The sequence below is a fragment of the Oncorhynchus mykiss genome, chromosome 7 (assembly GCF_057628025.1).
Source record: "Oncorhynchus mykiss isolate SJ-2025 chromosome 7, ASM5762802v1, whole genome shotgun sequence".
NCBI lineage: Eukaryota > Metazoa > Chordata > Actinopteri > Salmoniformes > Salmonidae > Oncorhynchus > Oncorhynchus mykiss.
Window position 1 is genome coordinate 27,377,459 of NC_143028.1, and position 25,153 is coordinate 27,402,611.

Sequence of the window (25,153 nt, forward strand, 5' to 3'; positions counted from 1 at the left end):
TCATATGTACAGTGGGGAGAACAAGTATTTGATACACTGCCGATTTTCCTGATTACAAAGCATGTAGAGGTCTGTAATTTTTATCATAGGTACACTTCAACTGTGAGAGACGGAATCTAAAACAAAAATCCAGAAAAATCACATTGTATGACTGCATTTTATTGCATGACATAAGTATTTGATACATCAGAAAAGCAGAACTTATATTTGGTACAGAAACCTGTGTTTGCAATTACAGAGATCACACGTTTCCTGTAGTTCTTGACCAGGTTTGCACACACTGCAGCAGGGATTTTGGCCCACTCCTGCATACAGAACTTCTCCAGATCCTTCAGTTTTCGGGGCTGTCGCTGGGCAATACAGACTTTCAGCTCCCTCCAAAGATTTTCTATTGGGTTCAGGTCTGGAGACTGGCTAGGCCACTCCAGGACCTTGAGATGCTTCTTACTCCTTAGTTGTCCTGGCTGTGTGTTTCGGGTCGTTCTCATGCTGGAAGACCCAGCCATGACCCATCTTCAATGCTCTTACTGAGGGAAGGAGGTAGTTGGCCAAGATCTCGCGATACATGGCCCCATCCATCCTCCCCTCAATACGGTGCAGTCGTCCTCTCCCCTTTGCAGAAAAGCATCCCCAAAGAATTATCTTTCCACCTCCATGCTTCACGATTGGGATGGTGTTCTTGGGGTTGTACTCATCTTTCTTCTTCCTTCTACTAAAAAGCTCTATTTTTGTCTCATCAGACCACATTGACCTTCTCCCATTCCTCCTCTGGATCATCCAGATGGTCATTGGCAAACTTCAGACAGGCCTGGACATGCATTGGCTTGAGCAGGGGGACCTTGCGTGCGCTGCAGGATTTTAATCCATGACGGTGTAGTGTGTTACGAATGGTTTTCTTTGAGACTGTGGTCCCAGCTCTCTTCAGGTCATTGACCAGGTCCTGCCATGTAGTTCTCGGCTGATCCCTTACCTTCCTCATGATCATTGATGCCCCACGAGGTGAGATCTTGCATGGAGCCCAGGACCGAAAGTGATTGACCGTCATCTTGAACTTCTTCTATTTTCTAATAATTGCGCCAACAGTTGTTGCCTTCTCACCAAGCTGCTTGCCTATTGTCCTGTAACCCATCCCAGCCTTGTGCAGGTCTACAATTTTATCCCTGATGTCCTTACACAGTTATCTGGTCTTGGCCATTGTGGAGAGGTTGGAGTCTGTTTGATTGAGTGTGTGGACAGGTGTATTTTATACAGGTAACGAGTTCAAACAAGTGCAGTTAATACAGGTAATGAGTGGAGAACAGGAGGGCTTCTTAAAGAAAAACTAACAGGTCTGTGAGAGACGGAATTCTTACTGGTTGGTAGGTGATCAAATACTTATGTCATGCAATAAAATGCTAATTAATTACTTAAAAATCATAGAGTGATTTTCTGGATTTTTGTTTTCATTTCCGTCTCTCACAGTTGAAGTGTATCTTTGACAAAAATTACAGACCTCTACATGCTTTGTAAGTAGGAAAACCTGCAAAATCGGCAGTGTATCAAATACTTGTTCTCCCCACTGTATATACTGTACTCTATACCATACTGCATCTTGCCTATGCCGCTCGGCCATCACTCATTCATATATTTTTATGTACATATTCTTATTCATTCCTTTTCACTTGTGTGTATAAGGTAGTAGTTGTGAAATTGTTAGGTTAGATATTACTTGTTAGATATTACTGCATGGACGGAACTAGAAGCACAAGCATCTGCTAACAATGTATGTGACAAATAAAATTTCATTTAGATTGTTCATTTGACAAAAATCTTTTGAAATCATCCTGGATGTATTATACTTTAGAATTGCATTGGGGGCATACTTATTTCACTGTACAGCCTTATCTATGGCTTGTGGATCAATGACATGGGGCATCAGTCTACTCAGTGACACCCAGAGAACATTAGCATCGTAGCTCGTATTGCAGGACTCAAACAACTGAATTGAGCCACTTTTGTTGTCAACCTGCGAGTATTAAACACTATTCCATAGGAAAAGAAATACTCTGTGGATGTTTTGGAGTCTGATAAGTCTGAGGACGTTGGGGAAAAAAATATTGCTATTGAGTAGACCGTTACCCCATTTCATTGATCCCCAATCCTTAGGTAAAGCTGTACAGTGCAATATGAATGTCAATATGCTGACTGGGGAGGTGATTTCAGTCAGTCCCGCGATAAGAGCTAAAACGCTAATATTCGCGTAAACTCTTCACAGTTGTGTTCCGTGGGTGTCACCGAGTAGACTGATGCCCCATTTCATTGCTTCACATTCCAACCTTGTTTAACATTACCTAGTCTAAATATGGCATGATTCCACCAATTGTAACCTTCTGCATCACTTTCAAAGTGGTACTTTTATTTTGAAGGAAAACTGCAAATTCCACTATTGTGCCTAATACTTATTGTGGTTAGCTACACAACACATAACCCGGTCAGGTCGAGCCTCACTAGCCAGATGAAGCTAGCTGGCTGCTTATAACATTAGCTTTGGGCAACAGGATTAAGTAGCTGGCTAAGTTCAATTTCAATAGGCAAACAACAAGTGGCTAACTAACTAATACTTACTCACAAGGATTCCTGAATCATTACTAATAGTGAAAATGACTGCAGTTTCTACTGGTCGTATTGGTGGTATCTTGGTACCAAGCTAAAGCTAGCTAGCTACCCCAGAAGATGCGGTTGAACAAAATGCTTTATTACCAACGCGGAATTGTAAATGCATCGTTCGTGGCTGGTGTTTGCAGATTTGCGCCATTTGTACAGCTTTGACAGTGCTACTGATAGTAGGTGGAGCTTGGCTTGCACGTGCAAATTCAGAACACACAACATTCTATAATAGAACCGTGTTATTTGACGTGTCAAATTAAAAGCTTATTTAACGTGTCAAATAGTGTTATTTGACGTGTATCTTTGACACGCAAAGACCCAAAAGGTATTCCATAGTATGTCGTGAAGCTATTACTGTGCAACATAGGGCAACATCTGAATGGTGCACTTGGTTACGTTAGTGTGTGCCGGTGCACGACCAGTCGCAAAAGCCAACATCACCCACGACAGAGAACGGTTGATTGTCAAGGGCAATGAATTCCATTATCTGGCGTTAATGGATTTTGCCTTTTGAGTTGTCTCGCTGAAATGTTCTTACGCTTTCAAATGACTGCTCGATCCACACAGCAGACATTGTGGGCTAGGTTAGGAATGCTGTGTTGATCATACAGCGCAAAATTTTACATGGCGTCATATTAGGTATGCACTTCAGCTATGACATCGGTTTTTCACATCTGTGTTAAACTAGACATTGGGCCGATACCGATGTTGCCGTTTTTAGCTAATATCGGCTGATTCCGATATATCATGCACCCCTAGCTTTTGGTATTTATAATGTTGTCATAAACATTTTCTGTATGAATGAGGCCCTAAAACACACCTTGGAGGGTTTGGGGTATCTAAGGATGAGTCCCAATTCTCCACACTTCACTAAAAGTGTGTATTTGCAGACTTCTGCCCAATCCCAAATTGAGCACTAAGCAAGGGTTACCCAAAATGATCCTCGGGACCACGAGGGGTGCACATTTTTGTTTTTGTCCTAACACTACACGGCTGAGTTAAGTTTTCAAAGCTAGACAATTAGTTGACTATTTGAATTAGCTGTGCAGTGCTAGGGCAAAAACCAAAACATGCACCCCTTGGGGTCCCGAGGACAGAGTTTGGGAAACCCTGCCCTTGCACTTGTGGAGATCTGAGAGGATTTGACAGGTATAAGCAACATGGAGAAACTTCCACCTAGCCTGAGTGGGCAGGGTGGCACTATTACCATTACCACTATTGCTTACACCTGTCAAATCCTCTCAGATCTCCACAAGCGCATATGGCGTATGGTTTACAAGCCCATTTGGGATTGGGTCTTTCTGGCAAGGACTTTACAATAGTGGAAATACACTCCAGCCATGATTAAAAACAACCCTAACCCAAAACAGGGAACATGCAAGTGCACACTTTTGGAAAAGGGTGGGGAAATCGGGTGTAGCCTAATATTACAAAACGTATACTACACATACAGCACATACTAAAATTGACACCCTTGAAAGAGATTAGCAAAAATGTATAATTCAAATACTGAGCTATACTACATGCTCAAATGTTGGGAAATTGTATTTTATGCTACACTGGACAAAAATATTTAAAGGAAACATGCAACAAATTCAAAGACTTTACACACACAGTCACAGATACCTTAAGAAAATAAAAATTACATCCAGAAAACCAGTCAGTATCTGGAAACCACCATCTGCCTCATACAGTGCGACATCGCCTTCAATATTTCCTTGATCAGGCTGTTGATTGGGGCCTGTGGAATGTTGTCCCACTCTTCAATGGCTGTGCGCAGTTTCTGGATATTGGCGGGAACTGGAACACGCTGTTGTACACGGCGATCTAGATCATTCCAAACATGGTCAATGGGTAACATGTCTGGTGAGTATGCAGGCCATGCAATTGAGTACAGATCCTTGTGCCGTGCATTATCATGCTGAAACATGATGTGGAAGTGTATGAATGCCACAACAATGGGCCTCAGGATCTCATCACGGTATTGCTGTGCATTCAAATTGCCAACAATAAAATGCATTTATGTTAGTTGTCCATACCATAACCCCACGGTTCAGTCTTCACAACAGCAAACTACTCGCCCACACACACTGTCTGCAATCTTCCCAGTACAGTTGAAACCGGGATTCATCTGTGAAGAGCACACTTCTCCAGTGTTTCTGACAGTTTGTGCATAAGTTCTTTGGTTGTGCAAACACAGTTTCAGCTGTCCAGGTGGCTGGTATCAGATGATCCCGCAGGGGAAGAAGCCGGATGTGGAGGTCCTGGGCTGGCGAAGTTACACGTGGTCTGCAGTTGCGAGGCCACTTGACATAAAACGACATTGCCTGAAAATTAAATGTTAATTTCTCCACCAACAGCTCTGGTGGACATTCCTGATGTTGGCACGCCAATTGCACACCTCTTCAAAACTTGACATTTGTGACAAAACTGCACATTTTAGAGAGGCCTTCATTGTCCACAACACAAGGTGCACCCTTGTAATAATCATGCAGTTTAAATCCGCTTCTTGATAATCCAGCCACCTAACAGTTGTGGCATATTTTGGCAAAGGACAAATGCTCATCAACAAAACAATTTGTGCACAAAATGAGAGAATTAAACTTTTATGTATGTTTTTAATCTACACCAAAACCACCACTGGTGTGTGTGTGTTGGCAAAGAGCGCTAAAGCCTTCTCTAACCTGATTGCACTCCATTGCTTGTTTTTTTGTCATTTGAGTCTAAACAAATATTGAATAACTTTCATTTAAGCATAAATTAAAGCTATTCAAAGTTGGTTTAGAAAGACTCAAATGACCAAAAAAAAGGAGCGCAGTCAGGTTTGTAACTGAATGCAACATTTTTGGGTAGGAGTAAGAGTTAAGAAACTGTGTGTATATCATTAATTACAATGACAATTACAATTGAACAGTAAATCCTGCAAACAATGGCTTTTAAACAAATGATTTTAGTCATTACAGAATGAGCCTTCAAAATTAAGCCTATCAGTGGTTTAGAATGAAATACTGCCATTAACAAGAATCTCACGAACCAGCACTCCAAGAGGACTCCAAGACTAACGAACAGAGTCATGTGTATGGCCTGCGTTCAACATCAACTCAACAAAAGATGCGCAGAGAGACTGTGCTCTTATTGTATGGGTAACGTGTGATGAGTCAGAATCGTAGGTCTGACTCATCATTCAATTTCATTTGCGATGGAACTTAGGATCATAAATAACAAGCCACTTCGGCAACTCAAGGCTGAGTGACAGTGTTACTCTTGATTTACATACTTTTATATTTCAAGGTTGCTGAAGACATTTGTCAACAATGTATTATGTTCTAATATGTATGTATGTATGTATGTATGTATGTATGTAACCGTTCAAAAGTTTGGGGTCACTTAAATTCCCTTGTTTTTTGTCCATTAAAATAAATTGGTCAGAAATAGTGTAGACATTGTTAATGTTGTAAATGAATATTGTAGCTGGAAACGGCTGATTTATGGAATATCTACATAGGCGTAATGAGGCCCATTATCAGCAAACATCACTCCTGTGTTCCAATGGCACATTGTGTTAGCTAATCAAAGTTGATCATTATAAAAAAATGAATTGATCATTAGAAAACCCTTTTGCAAATGTTAGCACAGCTGAAAACTGTTTGATTAAAGAAGCAATGAAACTGACCTAGAAGGCCAGCATCCCGGAGTCACCTCTTCACTGTTTACGTTGAGACTGGTGTTTTGCAGGTACTATTTAATGAAACTGCCAGTTGATGACTTGTGAGGCGTCTGTTTCTCAAACTAGACACTAATGTACTTGTTCTCTTGCTCAGTTGCGCACTCCTCTTTCCCACTCCTCTTTCTATTTTGGTTAGGGCCAGTTTGCACTGTTCTGTGAAGGGAGTAGTACACAGCGTTGTAAGAGAACTTCAGTTTCTTGGCAATTTCTCACAGCCTCTAATCGAACCCACAAATGCTGATGCTCCAGATACTCAACTAGTCTAAAGAATGCCAGTTTTATTGCTTCTTTAATCAGCACTAATCAACCGTTTTCATCTGTGCTAACATAATTGCAAAAGGGTTTTCTAATGACCAATTAGCCTTTTAAAAATGGTTAACTTGGATTAGCTAACACAACATGCCATTGGAACACAAGTGATGGTTGCTGATAATGGGCCTCTGTACGCCTATGTAGATATTCGGTTTTTAAAAAAAGCTGTTTCCAGCTACAAGTCATTTACAACATTAACAATGGCTACACTGTATTTCTGATCAATTTGATGTAATTTCAAATGTACAAAAAGTGTTTCTTTCAAAAACAAGGACATTTCTAAGTGACCCCAAACTTTTAAACAGTAGTGCATGTACACGTAGACAAGCATGCAAGTCAAAAAGATACAAACCTGTTTGTCCTTCTTTTGTATTTTCATATTTCTCTTCACCTTCACTGCATCTATGACACAGAAATAAATATCTTTATTGAAGTAAGAACATTTTTAAAAAATACACTAACCTCAGTAGGACCTGGTCAAATTATTTGCAAGGGCGGAAAGAGTTCATAGTTAAAAAATAAAAAAACAGGAGATAATTGGTTAGTCACCTTTCTCCATTGATAGAATTGTTACAATAAACCAAGGCTCTTTTACGACACATTCCATCTAGGCCTACATAATTAGGCACCATGAGCAATTCCAATGTTGCTACGGCACTTATGATTGTCAGGTGACAACTAGTCTCAGCTATATGTGAAATTTAAAAAAAAATGTGACACTAAAAGAGTTAGACATTTGCAAGTTATCTTGAAAGTGAGGAGCCAAACTAGCCTACTCCTTCCTGTGTCTACTGGATACAGACTAAACTCACCCCCGAATGCACCATTGTTTAGCCAACAAAATCAGACACAAAGGTGTTCTTTCATAGCAAACGTCATTTGGGACACATTGTTTGTTACAAACTAACTAACCTCAAGTGGTTTTGGATTTGTATAATGTGTGACATGTAATTGTTTATGTTTATTTTGTAGTGTATCATTTGTGCTTTTATTTTTGCGGACCCCAGGAAGAATAGCTGTGACTTATGCAACAGCGAATATGGATCCAAATAAACTGCAGGTGGCTAGGGGAGCTGCCTACTTTACCTGTGCGACCAGGGTCTTTGTTTTCTGTTAGACCTGGTGTAGTTGTGCGGCATATTGGCTCCACCAAAATTCCACAGGAATAATCGACCTACCTGCGGGAACGTGTCTTAGTTTCATGGCAAAGACTTGAGCTGGCTATCATGAAGTAGCTAGTAGACTGTAGAACTTAACTGCTACAAGTTGCCTGGCAAATTGAAGTTCTTGGCTAACTTATATGATTAAGAAAGCGTTATCAATTAATCTACCAAAAACAACACTAATCCTTACGTCGGCGGAGCCGTGTCCTATTTATATTAGCAAGGTATCGAGCTAGCCAGCCTGCTAACTAATGTCACTGCAATGATGTTATATATTCCAGTCCTTACACGTGTGAACACCCCCTTAAAATCCTTGCAGAGATATCGCCGCTACCCCTCAATGTGACTTCACCTACCTGGGCAACATTCACCGGTCAGAGCATCAGTTGCCAAACACTGCGCTTTCTCCCTGCATTTATTTCCAAGGACACAAAAACGCCATGACAGTTTAGAAAAATGCATTAAAAATTAGACGGGGTGTGAGATGGGGAGGGGGCCTCCGTGCAATTTCTTAATCCTCATAAAGCACACGAGCAGATGAGTTCATTCATGAGGGATGCACAAGTTTGAGACTCACCAACCACCCCACCACAACACAGGACCCTGCAATACAACACAGATTAAAAACAGTTAAAATACCTACTTACCTAAAATGGCTACTGCAGCAGCCAAAATACAAACAGCTATTATTTGGTGAAGTTTAGCGCTGGCCGCCTGCTACAACAGCCAAAATAATTGGACCCGTAACATTCTATTTTTCATTGGCTGCACCATAGTGCAGCTGGGTCGATTGATATTTCCATTGGTCCTCCAGCTGTCAAACAAGGAGTGCCGTTCTAAGTTTGTCTGAGAGCTACATATTGCAAACACATTGGGCACATTTAGTTACCGTTGATGTGAACCTTCTTGTGATTGGTTGTACTCTACTATTTTGCTTACCATAAAACCGCACGAAAACCTCATTTTTTCGGTCATGAGAGTCCCTCGGTTTTGCTCTTTGGCCGTGTAGTTTAACACGCATTAGTTTTATTCCTGGTCTCAATTCTGTAAAGATCTAGTGGTTTTATAATTCTTCTTCCTTGTGTAACAGTTTAGTTTCCAGCCCTCTCCTCTTTTCCCCTACCTGGGCTCGAACCAGGGACCCTTTGCACACATAGAGATCGTTGCACATCGCGCCACAAAAGCCGCGGGGAACAACTACTTCAGGTCTCAGAGCGAGTGACGTCACATATTGAAACGCTATTAGCGTGCACCCCGCTAATTAGCTAGCCATTTCACATCGGTTACACTTGCATCTTCCAATCATGATGGCTTTTATATGGAAGCCCATTCCTGCCACACAATAAATAGATTAAAATCAGTACTATCTAAAAATGTTGAGGTATGTTGGTCACAATTTCAAGATAGTATCTTGACATTTTTTAGATAGTATGTATACAATTTGAGACACTGTCTTGAAATCCTGACTATTGTATCTCTACATTTTTTAGATAGTATGTCAAAAATGTGAGATACTAATCTAAAAAAAATTGAGATACGTGAGTCAGAATTTCAACATATCTTATAAAGTTTGACTAACGTATTTCAAAATGTTTAGATAATATATCAAATTATTTACATACTATTACTACATTTAGAGATACAGTGGTTCGACAATTCTAAATGTTAAGGTTATGCCAAGGCACTGGTAGAGTAGTGGCGATTTTAAAATGTAAAACTCCCAACACAAAACAATTAATTAACTTGGGGCGGCAGGGTAGCCTAGTGGTTAGAGTTCAAATCCCCAAGCTGACAAGGTACAAATCTGTTGTTCTGCCCTTGAACAGGCAGTTGTTCCTAGGCCGTCATTGAAAATAAGAATTTGTTCTTAACTGACTTGCCTGGTTAAATAAAGGTAAAATAAAAATTGCACTATAACAGTGCCCACAAACTGTTAGGGCTGACATAAAGCTGTCCCAACACCAGAGCCTTGCCTTCTGTTCAGCATGGAGTGAATCCTTACCACTGCTACACCTGGCTATCAGCGGAGCCTTGTCTTACAGCAAAACAGTTCAATCAGCCTCAATTTCTGCCGTAAAAAAAAACATAGCTGATACGGCTGACTTGCTTAAACAAATGTAGTTTCTACTGACAATTGAGATATACAAACTATGGCATAATTGGACGATGAGCGGATGGATAAGAGGCCATCCAAAAATTTGATTGAAACATTAATGAGGGAGCTAGGACGGAAATAGTCAATATAGCTATTTGTTCAGCACTTTTGAAATGCACAGCAACAGAATTCAGACCATGGGCCATTTTTACAGTATTCTCCTTGTACACCAAGTCATAACTGTAGGATAAATAAAGGGAGCATATAGGCAGACAATGAAAGCTCTTACAATATTCAATGATTACATTTCTCTAAAACAGGCTATAGGCTACATGTGCACCACCAACTTCTAACAGCTTACTACACAATGTACACTTAGTATTACTTTCTTAGGTACAGTATACAGTGCATTTGAAAGTAGTCAGACCCCTTGTCTTTTCCCACATTTTGTTACATTACAGCCTAATTCTAAAATGGAATAAATGCATTTTTTACCTCATCAATCTACACACAATATCCCATAATGACAAAGTGAAAACAGGTTTTTAGACATTTCTGCAAATCTATTAAACATAAAAAACAGAAATACCTTATTACTTACTTATACCTATTAGATAAGTATTCAAACCCTTTGCTATGATACTCGAAATTGAGATCAGGTGTATCCTGCATCCATTGATCATCCTTGAGATGTTTCTACAACTTGATTGGAGTCCGTCTGTGGTAAATTCAATTGATTGGACATGATTCGGAAATGCACACACCTGTCTATATAAGGTCCCAAAGTTGGCAGTACATGTCATAGCAAAAACCAAGCCATGAGGTTGAAGGAATTGTCCATATAGTTCCGAGACAGGATTGTGTCAAGGCACAGATCAGGGGAAGGCTACCAAAACATTTCTGCAGCATTAATTGACACCAAGAACACAGTGGCCTACATCATTTTTAAAGGAAGAAGTTTGGAACCACCAAGACTCTTCCTAGAGCAGGCCACCAGGCCAAACTTAGCATTTGGGGAAGAAGGGCCTTGTTCAGGGAGGTGACCAATATCCCAATGGTCACTCTGACAGAGCTCCAGTTCCTCTGTTGAGATGGGAACCATCTCTGCAGCACACCACCAATCAGGCCTTTATGGTAGAGTGACCAGACAGAAGCCATTCCTCAGTTAAAGGCACATGACAGCCAGTTTGGAGTTTGCCAAAAGCCACCTAAAGGACTCTCAGACCATGAGAAACAAGATTCTCTGGTCTGATGAAACTAAATCAAATTTGATTTGTCACATGCGCTGAATACAACAGTGAAATGCTTACTTACAAGCCCTTAACAATGCAGTTTTAAGAAAATACCTAAATAAAATGTTAAAAACTAAGAGAAAAAAATGACAAATAATTAAAGAGCAGCAGTAAATAACAATAGCGGGGCTATATACAGGGGGTACCAGTACAGAGTCAATGTGAGGGGGAACCGATGCCGAGGTAATTGAGGTAAATGTACATGTAGGTAGAGTATTTATAGTGACTATGCACAGATAATAACAGAGTGTAGCAGCAGCGTATAAGAGGGTGGGGGGGTGCAAGTAGTCCAGGTTGCCATTTGATTTGCGGTTCAGGAGTCTTATGGCTTGGGGGTAGAAGCTGTTTAGAAGCCTATAGGACCTAGACTTGGCACTCTGGTACCGCTTGCCATGCGGTAGCAGGGTGAACAGTCTATGACTAGTGCGGCTGGAGTCTGACAATTTTTAGGGCCTTCCTCTGACACTGCTTGGTATAGAGGTCCTGGATGGCAGGAAGCTTGAGCCCAGGGATGTACTGAGCTGTACGCACTACCCTCTGTAGTGCCTTGCGGTCGGAGGTCGAGCAGTTGCCATACCAGGCAGTGATGGAACCTGTCAAGATGCTCTCGATGGTGCAGCTGTAAAACCTTTTGAGGATCTGAGGACCCATGCAAAATCTTTCCAGTCTCCTGAGGGGGAATATCGTTTGTCGTGCCCTCTTCACGACTGTCTTGGTGTGCTTGGACTATGTTAGTTTGTTTGTGACGTGGACGCCAAGGAACGTTAAGCTCTCAACCTGCTCCACTACAGCCCAGTTGATGAGAAAGGTGCTCGTTCCTCCATTTCCTGTAGTCCCGATCATCTCCTTTGTCTTAATCACATTGAGGGAAAGGTTCTTGTCCTTGCACCACATGGTCAGGTCTCTGACCTCCTCCCTATAGGTGTTCTCGTCGTTTTCAGTGATCAAATACTCTACCACTGTTGTGTCATCAGCAAACTTAATGATGGTGTTGGAGTCATGCCTGGCCGTGCAGTCATGAGTGAACAGAGAGCACAGGAGGGGACTGAGCACGCACTCCCCGTGTTGAGGATCAGCGTAGCAGATGTGTTGTTACCCTACCCTTACCACCTGGGGGTGGCCAGTCAGGAAGTCCAGTATCCAGTTGCAGAGGGAGGTGTTTAGGCCCAGGGTCCGTAACTTGTTTGGGATAGGGGACAGTATTTTCACGTCCGGCTGAAAAGCGTGCCCAAAGTAAACTGCCTGTTACTCAGGCCCAGAAGCTAGGATATGCATATAATTGGTAGATTTGGACAGAAAACACTCTAAAGGTTCTAAAACTGTTACAATTATGTCTGTGAGTATAACAGAGGGGCGATACGGTGCGAAACCCCAAGGAAAAACCACACCAAAATAAAAATAATTCAGCTTACCACTATTTTCAATGGCTATCACTTTTATTATAAGGCGAAGTCCTCCCAGATTGCAATTCCTATGGCTTCCACTAGATGTCAAAAGTCTTTAGAAAGAGTTTCAGGCTGGTTTTTGGAAAAAATGAGCCATGGTTTGGCCGTAAAGCATTCTCACCAAACTGCTTGCCTATTGTCCTGTAACCCATCCCAGCCTTGTGCAGGTCTACAATTTTATCCCTGATGTCCTTACACAGTTCTCTGGTCTTGGCCATTGTGGAGAGGTTGGAGTCTGTTTGATTGAGTGTGTGGACAGGTGTCTTTTATACAGGTAACGAGTTCAAACAGGTGCAGTTTTAATACAGGTAATGAGTGGAGAACAGGAGTGCTTCTTAAAGAAAAACTAACAGGTCTGTGAGAGCTGGAATTCTTACTGGTTGGTAGGTGATCAAATACTTATGTCATGCAATAAAATGCAAATTAATTACTTAAAAATCATACAATGTGATTTTCTGGATTTTTGTTTTAGATTCCGTCTCTCACAGTTGAATTGTACCTATGACAAAAATTACAGACCTCTACATGCTTTGTAAAAAACCTGCAAAATCTGCCAGTGTATCAAATACTTGTTCTCCCCATTGTATGCATAGGCCCCCGCCTCGTGTCTTACCAGAGGCTGCTGTTTTACCCTGAAGATAGAGTGTATAACAGGCCAGCTGTATATTCTTGATGTCGCCGTTCAGCCACAACTCGCTGAAACATAAGATATTACAGTTTTTAAAGTCCTGTTGGGAGGATATACGTGCTTTCAGTTTGGCCCATTTATTTTCTAGCGATTGAACGTTAGCTAGCAGGAGGGAAAGCAAAGGCAGATTAGCTTGATCCTCACAAGGCACCCTGATCTTTTTCCACAAAATCTCAGTTTCCTTCTCCAGCGAATGATGGGGATCTTGGCCTGGTCGGGTGTCTGAAGTAGTATATCCCTCCCGTCCGACTCATTGAAGAAAAACTCTTTGTCTAATCTGAGGTGAGTAATCTCAGTTCTGATGTCCAGAAGTACAGAGAGATCATTGATAAAAATCTGCTCCAGAGCACTAAGGACCTCAGACAGGTCAAAGGTTCACCTTCCAACAGCACAACGACCCTAAGCACACAGCCAAGACAACGCAGGAGTGGCTTCGGGACAAGTCTCTGAATGTCCTTGCGTGGCCTGGTCCTTGCGTGGCACAGAACCCGGACTTGAACCCTATTGAACATCTCTGGTGAGAAAATATCTGTGCTGAGATGCTCCCCATCCAACCTGACAGAGCTTTAGAGGATCTGCAAAGAAAAATGGGAGAATCTCCCCAAATACAGCTGTGCCAAGCTTGTAGTGTCATACCCAAGAAAACACAAGGCTGTAATCGCTGCCAAAGGTGCTTTTACTGAGTAAAGGGTCTGAATACTTATGTAAATGTGATATTTCTAAAAACCTGGTTTTGCTATGTCATTATGAGTTATTGTGTCTAGATTGATGAGGGGGAAAAAAACTATCTAATCAATTTTAAAATATGGCTGTCACTTAAAAATTCTGTAAAACGTCAAGGGGTCTGAATACTTTTCGAATGCACTGTATATATCTCCCTGGCATAGTACATAATTTATGTAGCAGAATTCAAGTCATTGTTGAACTCACCTTGTTGCGCTGTGCTCACTTGAACAGGAAGGTGGAGCAGCAGTCCTTCATGGACAAATTTTGTCATCAAAGTCTGGCATTCTCTGGATTTATGGTGCTTTCAACACAACTGGGAACTCGGAAAAAAACGAGGTCGAATCATGACATTAGTAATCTTCATCACTACCTTGATTACTTCCCCTTTTTCTTCACTCTGTAGCCTCACTCATTAGGCAGTATTAGTTCTGTTTTCATGTCCAGACGCTTCTCTTGTTTTGTAGCGCTCCATGTTCGTTATTATTAAATGCAACAACTGCACCTGCTCCCTTACTCTCTGCGTCTTCGTTACAGAATACTGCCTCAAAAGCCTTCCCTTCCTCATCACTACGGCTCCCGTACACAAAGTCATCATATCGTTGGCCCCGTGTTTTGGGATGTAGATGTGGACATCCGCCAGACTCTGGAGAGGGAACGCGTGCCTACTACCTGCCTTCCTGAGTCCATTTACGTCCTCACGGAGGTGAGGGATCAGCTGTTGACCTGGGCGAATACATCCCTTGCCGCTGGACATCCAGGAATTACCTACACTATTCAATCTATCTCTGCAAAGTACTGATGGCCCACTTTGGCACAGGACATCGCACGCTATGTCAATTCATGCTTCGTATGAGCCCAAACTAAATCTCCCAGGCACGCTCCAGCTGGGAAGCTTCTTCCCGTGCCTCAGCGGCCTTGGTCCTATCTGTCCATAGATTTGATTTCGTTACGGATCTCCCTCCGTCTGATGGTTTCATGGTGTTTAGGTCAGAACGTGACTAGGGTGGTGTTCTAGGGTGGTGTTCTAGTCATGATCATATTTAGGAAGCTCTTTCTCCCACCTGCTTTGTGGGATATTGTTTTGAGTGAGTGCATGGAGCACTACGGTACTTCATAGTTGTTGTTTGTTTCTTGTTTTGTTTAAGTTTCACTAAAATAAAGATGTGGAACTCCAATCACGCTGCGCCTTGGTCCACTCATTTCAACAACTGTGACAGATTCTCAAAATCCTCCCGTTTTATCCCTCTGCCTGGTCTCCTTACCGCACTCCAGGTCGCTGAGGCACTGTTCTAACAGGTCTTCCGGCACTATGGCCCCCAATTCACGTCACAGGTATGGAAAGCCTTCATGGAGAAGCTGGGGGTCACGTCACGCCTACCGGCGCTCGACATTGCCGGTTTACTAAACACCGGTCCTGGCAACCCATCATTACGCACACCTGCGACCCATCATCATGCACACCTGGACTTCATCACTACCTTGATTACTTCCCCTTTATCTAACACTCTGTAGCCTTTCTCATTAGGCCGTATTGGTTCTGTTTTCATGTCCAGACACTTCTCTTGTTTTGTATTGCGCCATGTTCGTTATTATTTAACTCAACAACTGCACCTGCTTCCTGACTCGCCTGTGTCTCCATTACACTGGATGACAGTTCAAAACGTATTTTCCAGTCGGCGCTCGTTTTTTTTCAGTGTTCCCAGTTGTCTTGAACTCACTGAAGTCTGACGTTTCCAGTTTTTTTGAACTCGGAAGAAGTTATGCTCGATTGACAGCATTGCCAATGCATTCAAACTTTTCTGGCACATGGTGTTGAATGTTTTTCCTTTTAAGCTTAGAAAAGAGACCCTTAAACACCCCACTCCACAGAATAGCAGGCTAGTGATTGCTTTGAGATGCTTGCAGTTAGCCACTGATACCTTCCAAACCACTCATTGCTGAATTTGTGATGTCCAACATGTTGTGTAATGTTTATGGCCGAAGAGCACCGGGTAGATGGTGGCAGACTGCAGTAAATTGCATCATATCATTGTGCCAGACTATCACAAGGGTGAGTTAGAGTGCTGATTATGCTTTTGTTTTCTCTCACTCGAAAAACAGAAAGAATGTATGTTTTATTTAATAAATGTACTTATTTATTTAGCCAATAAAGTGTATTAGTCATAAAGCTGAGTGACTTACTAATTTCTTGCCACACCCTGATCTGTTTCACCTGTCTTGTGCTTGTCTCTACCCCCCACCAGGTGTCTCCTATTTTTCCACATTCTCCACTGTGTATTTATACCTGCGTTTTCTGTTTATCTGTTGCCAGTTGGTCTTGTTTTTTCAGGTCTCACCAGAGTGTTTTCTGTTTCTCCTGTTCTCAAGTTTTTGTTTTCTAGTCTTCCCGGTTCAGATCTTTCTGCCTGTCCTAACCCTGAGCCTCTCTGTTGTTCTGTACCTGCTTGACTCTGACTTGTTTACCAACCTCTGCCTGTTCTGACCCCGAGCCTGCCTGTCATCCTGTACCTGCCTGACTCTGACCAGGTTTATAACTTTGTTACATTAAATATTCAGAGAATCGAACTATATGCCTCCTGTGTCTGCATCTGGGTCATATCCTGCGTCGTGATAGTACGAACCGGCCATGACTGACCCAGCAGATTCAGACCAGCTTCGCATCCCTGTCTCCTCCAAAGGAGCCACCATTGGAAGACACAAGGACCTACATCAAAACCTTATGCAAGGACTCCAGACCTTGGAAGAACGCCAGGATCACACTTTCAATGCATTGCTCGAGCAATACTGATGATTATCTACTAGGCAGCAAGCCACTATGGTAACCCCCCAGACTCTCAGTTACCCTGCTACCAGTGAGTCTTCTCCCCAGTCTACCCCAGCTTTTCAAGAACTTCGCTTACCTCCGGAAGTGCTACGCTGGAGATCCAGGAACCTGCCGGGCGTTTCTCTGCCAGTGCTCCCTCATCTTCGAGCTGTCTACCTGATAATGCTGATGTCTGGGAGGGCACTCACCTAGGCTACTGCAGTGTGGGAGCAACAATCCACTGTTTGCCTCAGTCTGGAGGAGTTTGTGGCGGAGGTTAGAAAGGTGTTTGATTCTCGGTTGTCCGGTGGAGAGGCTGCTCGGAATCTACTTCAACTGCGTCAAGACTCCAGTAGTGTCGCAGAATACGCTGTGGATTTTCGCACTTTGGCCGCCGGAGTCTCTGTTCAACACATTCCTTCATGAATTATCAGAGGTGGTTAAAAACGAGCGTGCAGCCTGGGAGCTTCCCATGGACCTCGACTCTCTCATAGCCTTGACCATATTGATCAATGGCCAGCTGTGAGAACGTAGGACAGAGTGGAGGTCTGTTCCCGGTCACACTCGCTCGTCCACAGCTCCCACCTCACCTCCGGGGAATCCTGGAAGTCCACGGTGTCTACAACACGGGGAGAATCCGATGTCACCCAAGTTCCCTTGGTAAGGGAAGACCCCCATGAAGTGGACAAAAATGAATGGCAACTTATTTCCATTGGGCGAACCGTATACACAATCGCAAATAACACTCAAATGGACGGCAGTTCATCCAAACCATATGGCAAGTGGAACATGGCAAATGCCAAGTGTCATACTCCAAAACTCCCAAAGATGGCGAGAGCGCTCTACCATAGATTTTCATATGGCAAATGGTCACAAAGTCAAGAACCAGGGGTCAAATTTTGAAAGATATACAACCCCCTCTAAATAAGTGCTGTAAGGACAATTTTTTGGACAAAAACATGGATTTTTTTTGTCAGTTATACATAAGTAATAACCGTATGAACATACATTTGTCTTCTTTTATTGAGTTTGTCCATAAGGCCTGTGTTTTGTCCATTTGCAATATATGATCATAGGAAGTCGGCTTCCGAACCCAAAAGTCAGTAAACCATGTCCAAATGGCATAAGAAATATCCAAATGGTATTTATACTGTCCAAATGATATATATCACTATGTTGAGCCCTGAATCAACTTATAAGGTCTATTTGTCATGTTTGATCATAGGAAGACATAGGAAGTAAGAATTTGGTGCAATGAGAGAGAAGTTGGATTCTGTCGTTTTTTTAAAGATTTTTTGAAAAACGTCCAAAAGGATGAGCATGGGTGGGGTGTGCTCCCTACCCGGCCATGGACCACATGCACCCCCTAAAGGCATTAAAAACCATTAAAAAATATATGCTACTGGTAACCCTTTCAGATAACCAGGTGCATGGCTGTTCATTTGCAATGTCTTGCAATGGAAATTTACCATCAAGAATTTGACATGCTCTAATATACTGCAGAAAGGCCCAATTGACTGGCCCGTTGAACTCGGGATGGCCGGGCAGTGATAGTGGTTCCTCTCCATCGCTCGTTGGTGTTGATTTCAGCATGTCAATTTGGTGATGGTAAATCCCTCATTAAAAACATTTGGAAATGTACTTTCCATTTGCAATGTCTTACAATGGGTATTTACCATCACAAATTTGACATGCTCTAATATACTGCAGAAATGCCCAATTGACTAGCCCGCTGAACTCGGGATGGCCGGGCAGTGATAGTGGTTCATTTTAGAGTTCAACCGATTATGATTTTTCAACGCCGATACCGATTATTGGAGGACCAAAAAAGCTGATACTAGTTAAACAGCCATTTTTTTTATTTTTTATTTGTAATAATGACAATTACAACATTACTGAATGAACACTTATTTTTACTTAACATAATACATCAATAAAAATCAATTTAGCCTCAAATAAATAATGAAACATGTTCAATTTGGTTTAAATAATGAAAAAACTAAGTGTTGGAGAAGTAAAAGTGCAGTATGTTCCATGTAAAAAAGCTAACGTTTGAGTTCCTTGCTCAGAACATGACAACATATGAAAGTTTGTGGTTCCTTTTAACATGAGACTTCAATATTCCAAGGTAAGAGGTTTTAGGTTGTAGTTAATATAGTATTAATAGGACTATTTCTCTCTATACCATTTGTATTTCATATTCCTTTGACTATTGGATGTTCTTATAGGCACTATAGTATTGCCAGTGTAACAGTATAGCTTCCGTCCCTGGGATCGAACCAGGAACACATCGACAACAGCCACACTCAAAGCAGTGATACCCATCGCTCCACAAAAGCCACGGCCCTTGCAGAGCAAGGAGAATAACTACTCCAAGTCTCAGAGCGAGTGACGTTTGAAACACTATTAGCGCACACCCAGCTAACTAGCTAGCCATTTCACATCGGTTACACCAGCCGTTAGGCTGATAGGCTTGAAGTCATAAACAGCAATGTGCTTGCTAAACGTACAGGGCCCTCCCTTGTCTGCAATTCGGCAAATCTGATGATGAATCCATAGTCTTGCTTCCTGTTTACAAGCAGAAGTTGACACAGGAAGTAGCCACGATTCACTCCGTTGAGAAATGGTCTCCAGAATCAGAGGTTATGCTACAGTACTGCTTTGCTAGTGCTGATTTGAACATGTTTAGAGTCTCCGTCGATAACATTAACGAGCTGACAACCTCTGTCACCGGCTTCATTAGAAAATGCATCGGTGACGTTGTATCCATGGTGAGGGTTCACTGCTTCTCCAATCAAAAGGCCTGTTCACCGGACGTGCTACCTGTCCCAGATCTGCTGTTTTGAGGTGCTGATCTGTTGCGCCCTCGACAACTACTGTGATTATTATTATTTGACCATGCTGGTCATTTATGAACATTTTAAAATCTTGGCCATGTTCTGTTATAATCTCCAACCGGCACAGCCAGAAGAGGACTGGCCACCCCTCATAGCCTGGTTCCTCTCTAGGTTTCTTCCTAGGTTTTGGCCTTTCTAGGTAGTTTTTCCTAGCCACTGTACTTCCACACCTGCATTGCTTGCTGTTTGGGGTCTTAGGCTGGGTATCTGTACAGCACTTTGAGATATCAGCTGATCTAAGAAGGGCTACATAAATACATTTGATTCAATTAACCCTGAGATTGGCACAAAACTAAAGAACAAGGCTACCGCACACAGGGCTACCGCACACAAGGCTACAGCACACAGGGCTACCCCACACAGAGCTCAAATAAAATAAAATCTAATTTTATTGGTCACATACACGTGGTTAGCAGATGTTAATGCGAGTGTAGTGAAATGCTTGTGCTTCTAGTTCCGACCGTGCAGTAATATCTAACAAGTAATCAACCATTTGACAACAACTACCTTATACACACAAGTGTAAAGGATTAATAAGAATATGTACACATAAATATATGGATGAGTGATGGCCGTGCGGCATATGCAAGATGCAGTAGATGCTATAGAGTACAGTATATTCATATGAGATGAGTAATGTAGGGTATGTAAACATTACATAAAGTGGCATTGTTTAAAGTGACTAGTGATACATTTATTACTTCCAATTTTTTATTATTAAAGTGGCTAGAGATTTGAGTCAGTATGTTGGCAGCAGCCACTCAATGTTAGTGGTGGCTGTTTAACAGTCTGATGGCCTTGAGATAGAAGCTGTTTTTCAGTCTCTCTGTCCCAGCTTTGATGCACCTGTACTGACCTCACCTCTGGATGATTGCGGGGTGAACAGGCAGTGGCTCGGGTGATTGTTGTCCTTGATGATCTTTTGGCCTTCCTGTGTCATTGGGTCGTGTAGGTGTCCTGGAGGGCAGGTAGTTTGATGTGTTGTGCATGCGTTGTGCAGACCTCACTATCCTCTGGAGAGCCTTACGGTTATGGGTGGAGCAGTTGCCGTACCAGACGGTGATACAGCCCGACAGGATACTCTCGATTGTGCATCTGTAAAAGTTTGTGAGTGTTTTCAGTGACAAGCCAAATTTCTTCAGCCTCCTGAGGTTGAAGAGGCGCTGTTGCACCTTCTTCACCACGCTGTCTATGTGGGTGGACCATTTCAGTTTGTCCGTGATGTGTACGCCGAGGAACTTAAAACTTTCCACCTTTTCCCCTACTGTTCCGTCAATGTGGATAGGGGGGTGCTCCCTCTGCTGTTTCCTGAAGTCCACGATCATCTCCTTTGTTTTGTTGACGTTGAGTGTGAGGTTATTTTCCTGACACCTCACTCCGAGGGTCCTCATCTCCTCCCTGTAGGCTGTCTCGTCATTGTTGGTAATCAAGCCTACCACTGTAGTGTCATCTGCAAACTTGATGATTGAGTTGGAGTCGTGCATGTCCACGCAGTCATGTGAACAGGGAGTACAGGAGAGGGCTGAGAATGCACCCTTGTGAGGCCCCAGTGTTGAGGATCAGCGGGGTCAGATGTTGTTTCCTACCCTCACCAACGTCTCCTTGTCCCAGTCTGTAATCCCCACATGTTTTAAGATGACCACAATCATTCCTGTTACTAAACACTCTAAAGCTTCATGCCACAATGACCACCACCCTGTAGCAATTCTGTAATCATGAAGTGCTTTGAGAGGCTGGTTATGGCACAAATCTACTCCACCATCCACCAGCTCCAACAGATCCATAGACAACAATCTCAATTGCTCTCCACACTGCCCTCACCCACCTAGATAAGAGGAATATCTATGTTGACTACAGCTCAGCGTTCAACACCATTGTTCCCTCCAAGCTCGTCACCAAGCTTAGGACTCTAGGTCTGAACATCTCCCTCTGCAACTGGATCCTGGACTTCCGGACGGGCCGACCCCAGGTGGTGAGGGTAGGACATATCACCTCCGCGACGCTGACCCATAACACAGGGACTCCACACGGGTGTGTGCTTAGTCACTTCCTGTTCTCCCTGTTCACCCACAATTGTGTGGCCACGCACGACTCCAACACCTGATCACTGACAACGATGAGTCAGCCTACAGAGAGGACCAAGGAGCTGATGGTGGACTACAGGAAACGGGGACAGCTTCAAGTTCCTCTGTGTTCAACTCACTAAAGACTTAAAAATGTCCAAACACACACACGCAGTCATGAAGGAGACGCAACAGTACTTCTTCCCCCTCAGGAGGTTGAAAAAGTTTGTCATTGGCCCTCAAATCCTCAAAAGGTTCTACAACTGTACCAGTGAGAATATATTGACTGGCTGCATCACTGCTTGGTATGGCAATAGCACCGCCCTCGATTGCATGGCGCTACAGAAGGTTGTGTGGACAGCCCAGTACCTCACCGGCTGCCGAGCTCACTGCCATCCAGGACATCTATATCAGGCTATGTGAAAAGAAGGCCCGGGAAATCGTCAAAGACTCCAACCACCCAAGCCATAGACTATTTTCTCTGCTGCCGCACGACAAGAGGTACCAGTGCATCAAGTCTGACACCAACGGGCTCTTGAACAGCTTCTATCTCCAAGCAGTACGACTGATAAATAGCTAACGAAATAGCTACACACACTATCTGAGTTAACCTTGCATCTTTATTGACCTTTTATTTAAATCTTTGCACTGTCTCTATGCACACTCTCGGGGCCTTACACACTCGCACACACCGTCACTCCAACACACACACAAACACTCACTCCTTAATTTTCTCACTCACAAATAAAATGCACATATATTTATACTGACTAGATAATAAACAGAGTAGCAACAGTGTATGTGAAGAGTGTGAAAGTGTCTATATGTGAGTGTGTGTGTTTGGCGTCAATATGCATGTGTGTGAGAGTATGTAGTGTGTTTGTATGTGTGTGTGTGTGTTGTAGTGTCAGTGTAGTATGTGTGAGTGTGTGGGTGGAGTCTAGTCAGTGTGCATAGAGCTATTGCAAGATAGTTAGTGCAAAACAATAAAGATACAAAAAAATAATAGAGGGGGTTAATGTAAATGGCATATATTATATTACTCTAAAATATTTATAGGATGGCCAACCCTCTTGGGTGCAAAGCCAACATTGGATCTGACCTCCACTTTCCCAAAAATTCTGTGCTGCAGTATGACACACACTCGAAAATGCAGTCATGCAGAGCAAAACACATTAGTAGGGCCTTTTAAAATTAATTTAAATATTTAGCCTAATTCTGTATTAGTTTTTTAAAATTCTGTTTTCTCAGTTTTGTTTTTTCAGGATTTGGATATCCCCTGTTTTTTCTGGTTTTCCCCCAATTTTTTTTATTTAAAAATACTACAACATTTGATTTTCTGTGTTCACAACAATGATTAAACCGCATCAGTGGACCACTTTTATGGTCTGTGAAAAATCTAAGAAACTTTTGTGTAGTTTAAGTCAGTGCAAATGAACTGTTGTTTGGTTAATTAACAGCGTTTCGGTAGCGCAGTAAGCGCACATGTGATGGTGTTCGCAAATCAGACGGTGTTCGCAAATCAGATTTGTATTTATTTAAATTCATTTTTAGTAATTAAATGTTGAGTTAGATTACATATGGTTACTTCACAGCAATTGCTAGCCTGCTAACGGTAGCTGTTAGTGAGAACTTCCTAGGTGTTAACACATTTGTTTTTACATTTAAGCCTTTATATACAGTCTGTCACAATCGCCTAGAGAGATGGGTGCAAAGTCAATTGCAGAGAGCAGAGGATACTGGGGAAAACCGTCTTTATTGGGATTCCCAAACGAACGCCCAAAACCATAGGCGATTAATAGACAGAAAAATAGTCCGACCCAACACAGGGCACAAACGGACAGGAACACAAACACGCACACCCCGACTAACAGAAAATAATCCCGCACAAACATAGGCGGGCCTAACAGGCTTAAATAGACATAAATCAAGAAACAAAATAAGGGACAGGTGCAACCAATAAGACCAAACGAACAGAAAAGGATAAAGGGATCGGTGGCGGCTAGTAGACCAGCGACCGCCGAGCGCCGCCCGAACAGGCAGGGGAGCCACCTTCGGTGGGAGTTGTGGCAGTACCCCCCCCCCCCCCCGACGCGCGGCTCCTTCAGCGCACCGCCACCGGCCTTGAGGGCGACCCAGGGGGAGAGGCGCAGGGCGATCCGGGTGGAGGCGGTGGAAGTCCCTCAGTAGTGAAGGGTCCAAAATGTCCCCCAACGGTACCCATCACCTCTCCTCCGGACCATACCCCTCCCAGTCCACGAGGTACTATAGGCCCCTCACCCGGCGTCTAGAGTCCAGAATAGCACGTACAGTGCGCGGCTAGTAGAACGGCGACGACGACCGCCGAGCACCGCCCGAACAGGCAGGGGAGCCACCTTCGGTGGGAGTTGTGACACACTCAAACGTTTGGACACACCTTCTCATTCAAGGGTTTTTCAATATTGTTTCTATATTCTCCAATGTAGATTAATAGTGAAGACAAACTATGAAATAATACATTTGGAATCATGTAGTAACCAAAACAGTGTTAAATTAATCAAAATATAAAAGATTCTTCAAAGTAGCCAACCTTTGCCTTGATGACAGCTTTGCACACGCTTTGAAATCTCTCAACCAGCTTCACTTAGAACGCTTTTTCAACAGTCTTGAAGGAGTTCCTACATATGCTGAGCACCTGCTTTTCTTTCACTCTGCGGTCCAACTCATCCCAAACCATCTCAATTGGGTTGAGGTCGGGTGATTGTGGAGGCCAGGTCATCTGATGCAGCACTCCATCACTCTCCTTCTTGGTCAAATAGCTCTTAAACAGCCTGGAGGGGTGTTGGGTCACTTTCCTGTTGAAAAACAAATGTCCCACTAAGCGCAAACCAGATGGGATGGTGTATTGCTGCAGAATGCTGCGGTAGTGTAACCGATGGCTAGCTAGTTAGCGGGGTGCGCGCTAGTAGCGTTTCAATCGGTGACGTCACTCGCTCTGAGACCTTGAAGTAGTTGTTCCCCTTGCTCTGCAAGGGCTGTGGCTTTTGTCGAGTGATGGGTAACGATGCTTCGAGGGTGGCTGTCGTCGATGTGTGCAGAGAGTCCCTGGTTCGAGCCCAGGTAAGGGCCAGGAGAGCGACGGAAGCTAAACTGTTACATTGATGCTGTTGACCCGGATTACTGGTTGCTGCGGAAAAGGAGGAGGTCAAAAGTGGGGTGAGTGTAACATATGTGAAATGGCTAGCTAGTTAGCGGGGTGCGCTATTAGCGTTTCAATTGGTGTGCACATCACACCAATTCAATTGTTGTGCACGTCA

General features: G+C 43.0%; 1 protein-coding gene across 11 annotated transcripts in view; it reads right to left on the reverse strand.

The window, feature by feature from the left end:
• Positions 1-9,034, reverse strand: part of LOC110527654 (ATP-dependent chromatin remodeler CHD6) — a 99,493-nt gene extending 90,459 nt beyond the window's left edge. For 7 of the 11 annotated variants that reach the window (XR_016497167.1, XR_016497166.1, XM_090240594.1 and 4 more), the window contains exons 1-2: positions 8,496-9,034; positions 7,038-7,087 (exon numbers count right to left, since the gene is read on the reverse strand). Coding sequence is in view for 6 of the 11 variants with exons in the window: in XM_090240594.1 (XP_090096720.1) it covers positions 7,038-7,064 (27 nt within the window). In the remaining 5 variants the exon portion in view is untranslated. Of the gene's footprint in view, positions 1-6,319; positions 6,527-7,037; positions 7,088-7,771; positions 8,258-8,495 lie in introns of those variants that run through there. The other 4 variants (XM_090240597.1, XM_036983152.2, XM_090240598.1 and 1 more) reach the window with 4 other exon arrangements.
• Between the last annotated feature and the right edge of the window lie 16,119 nt (positions 9,035-25,153).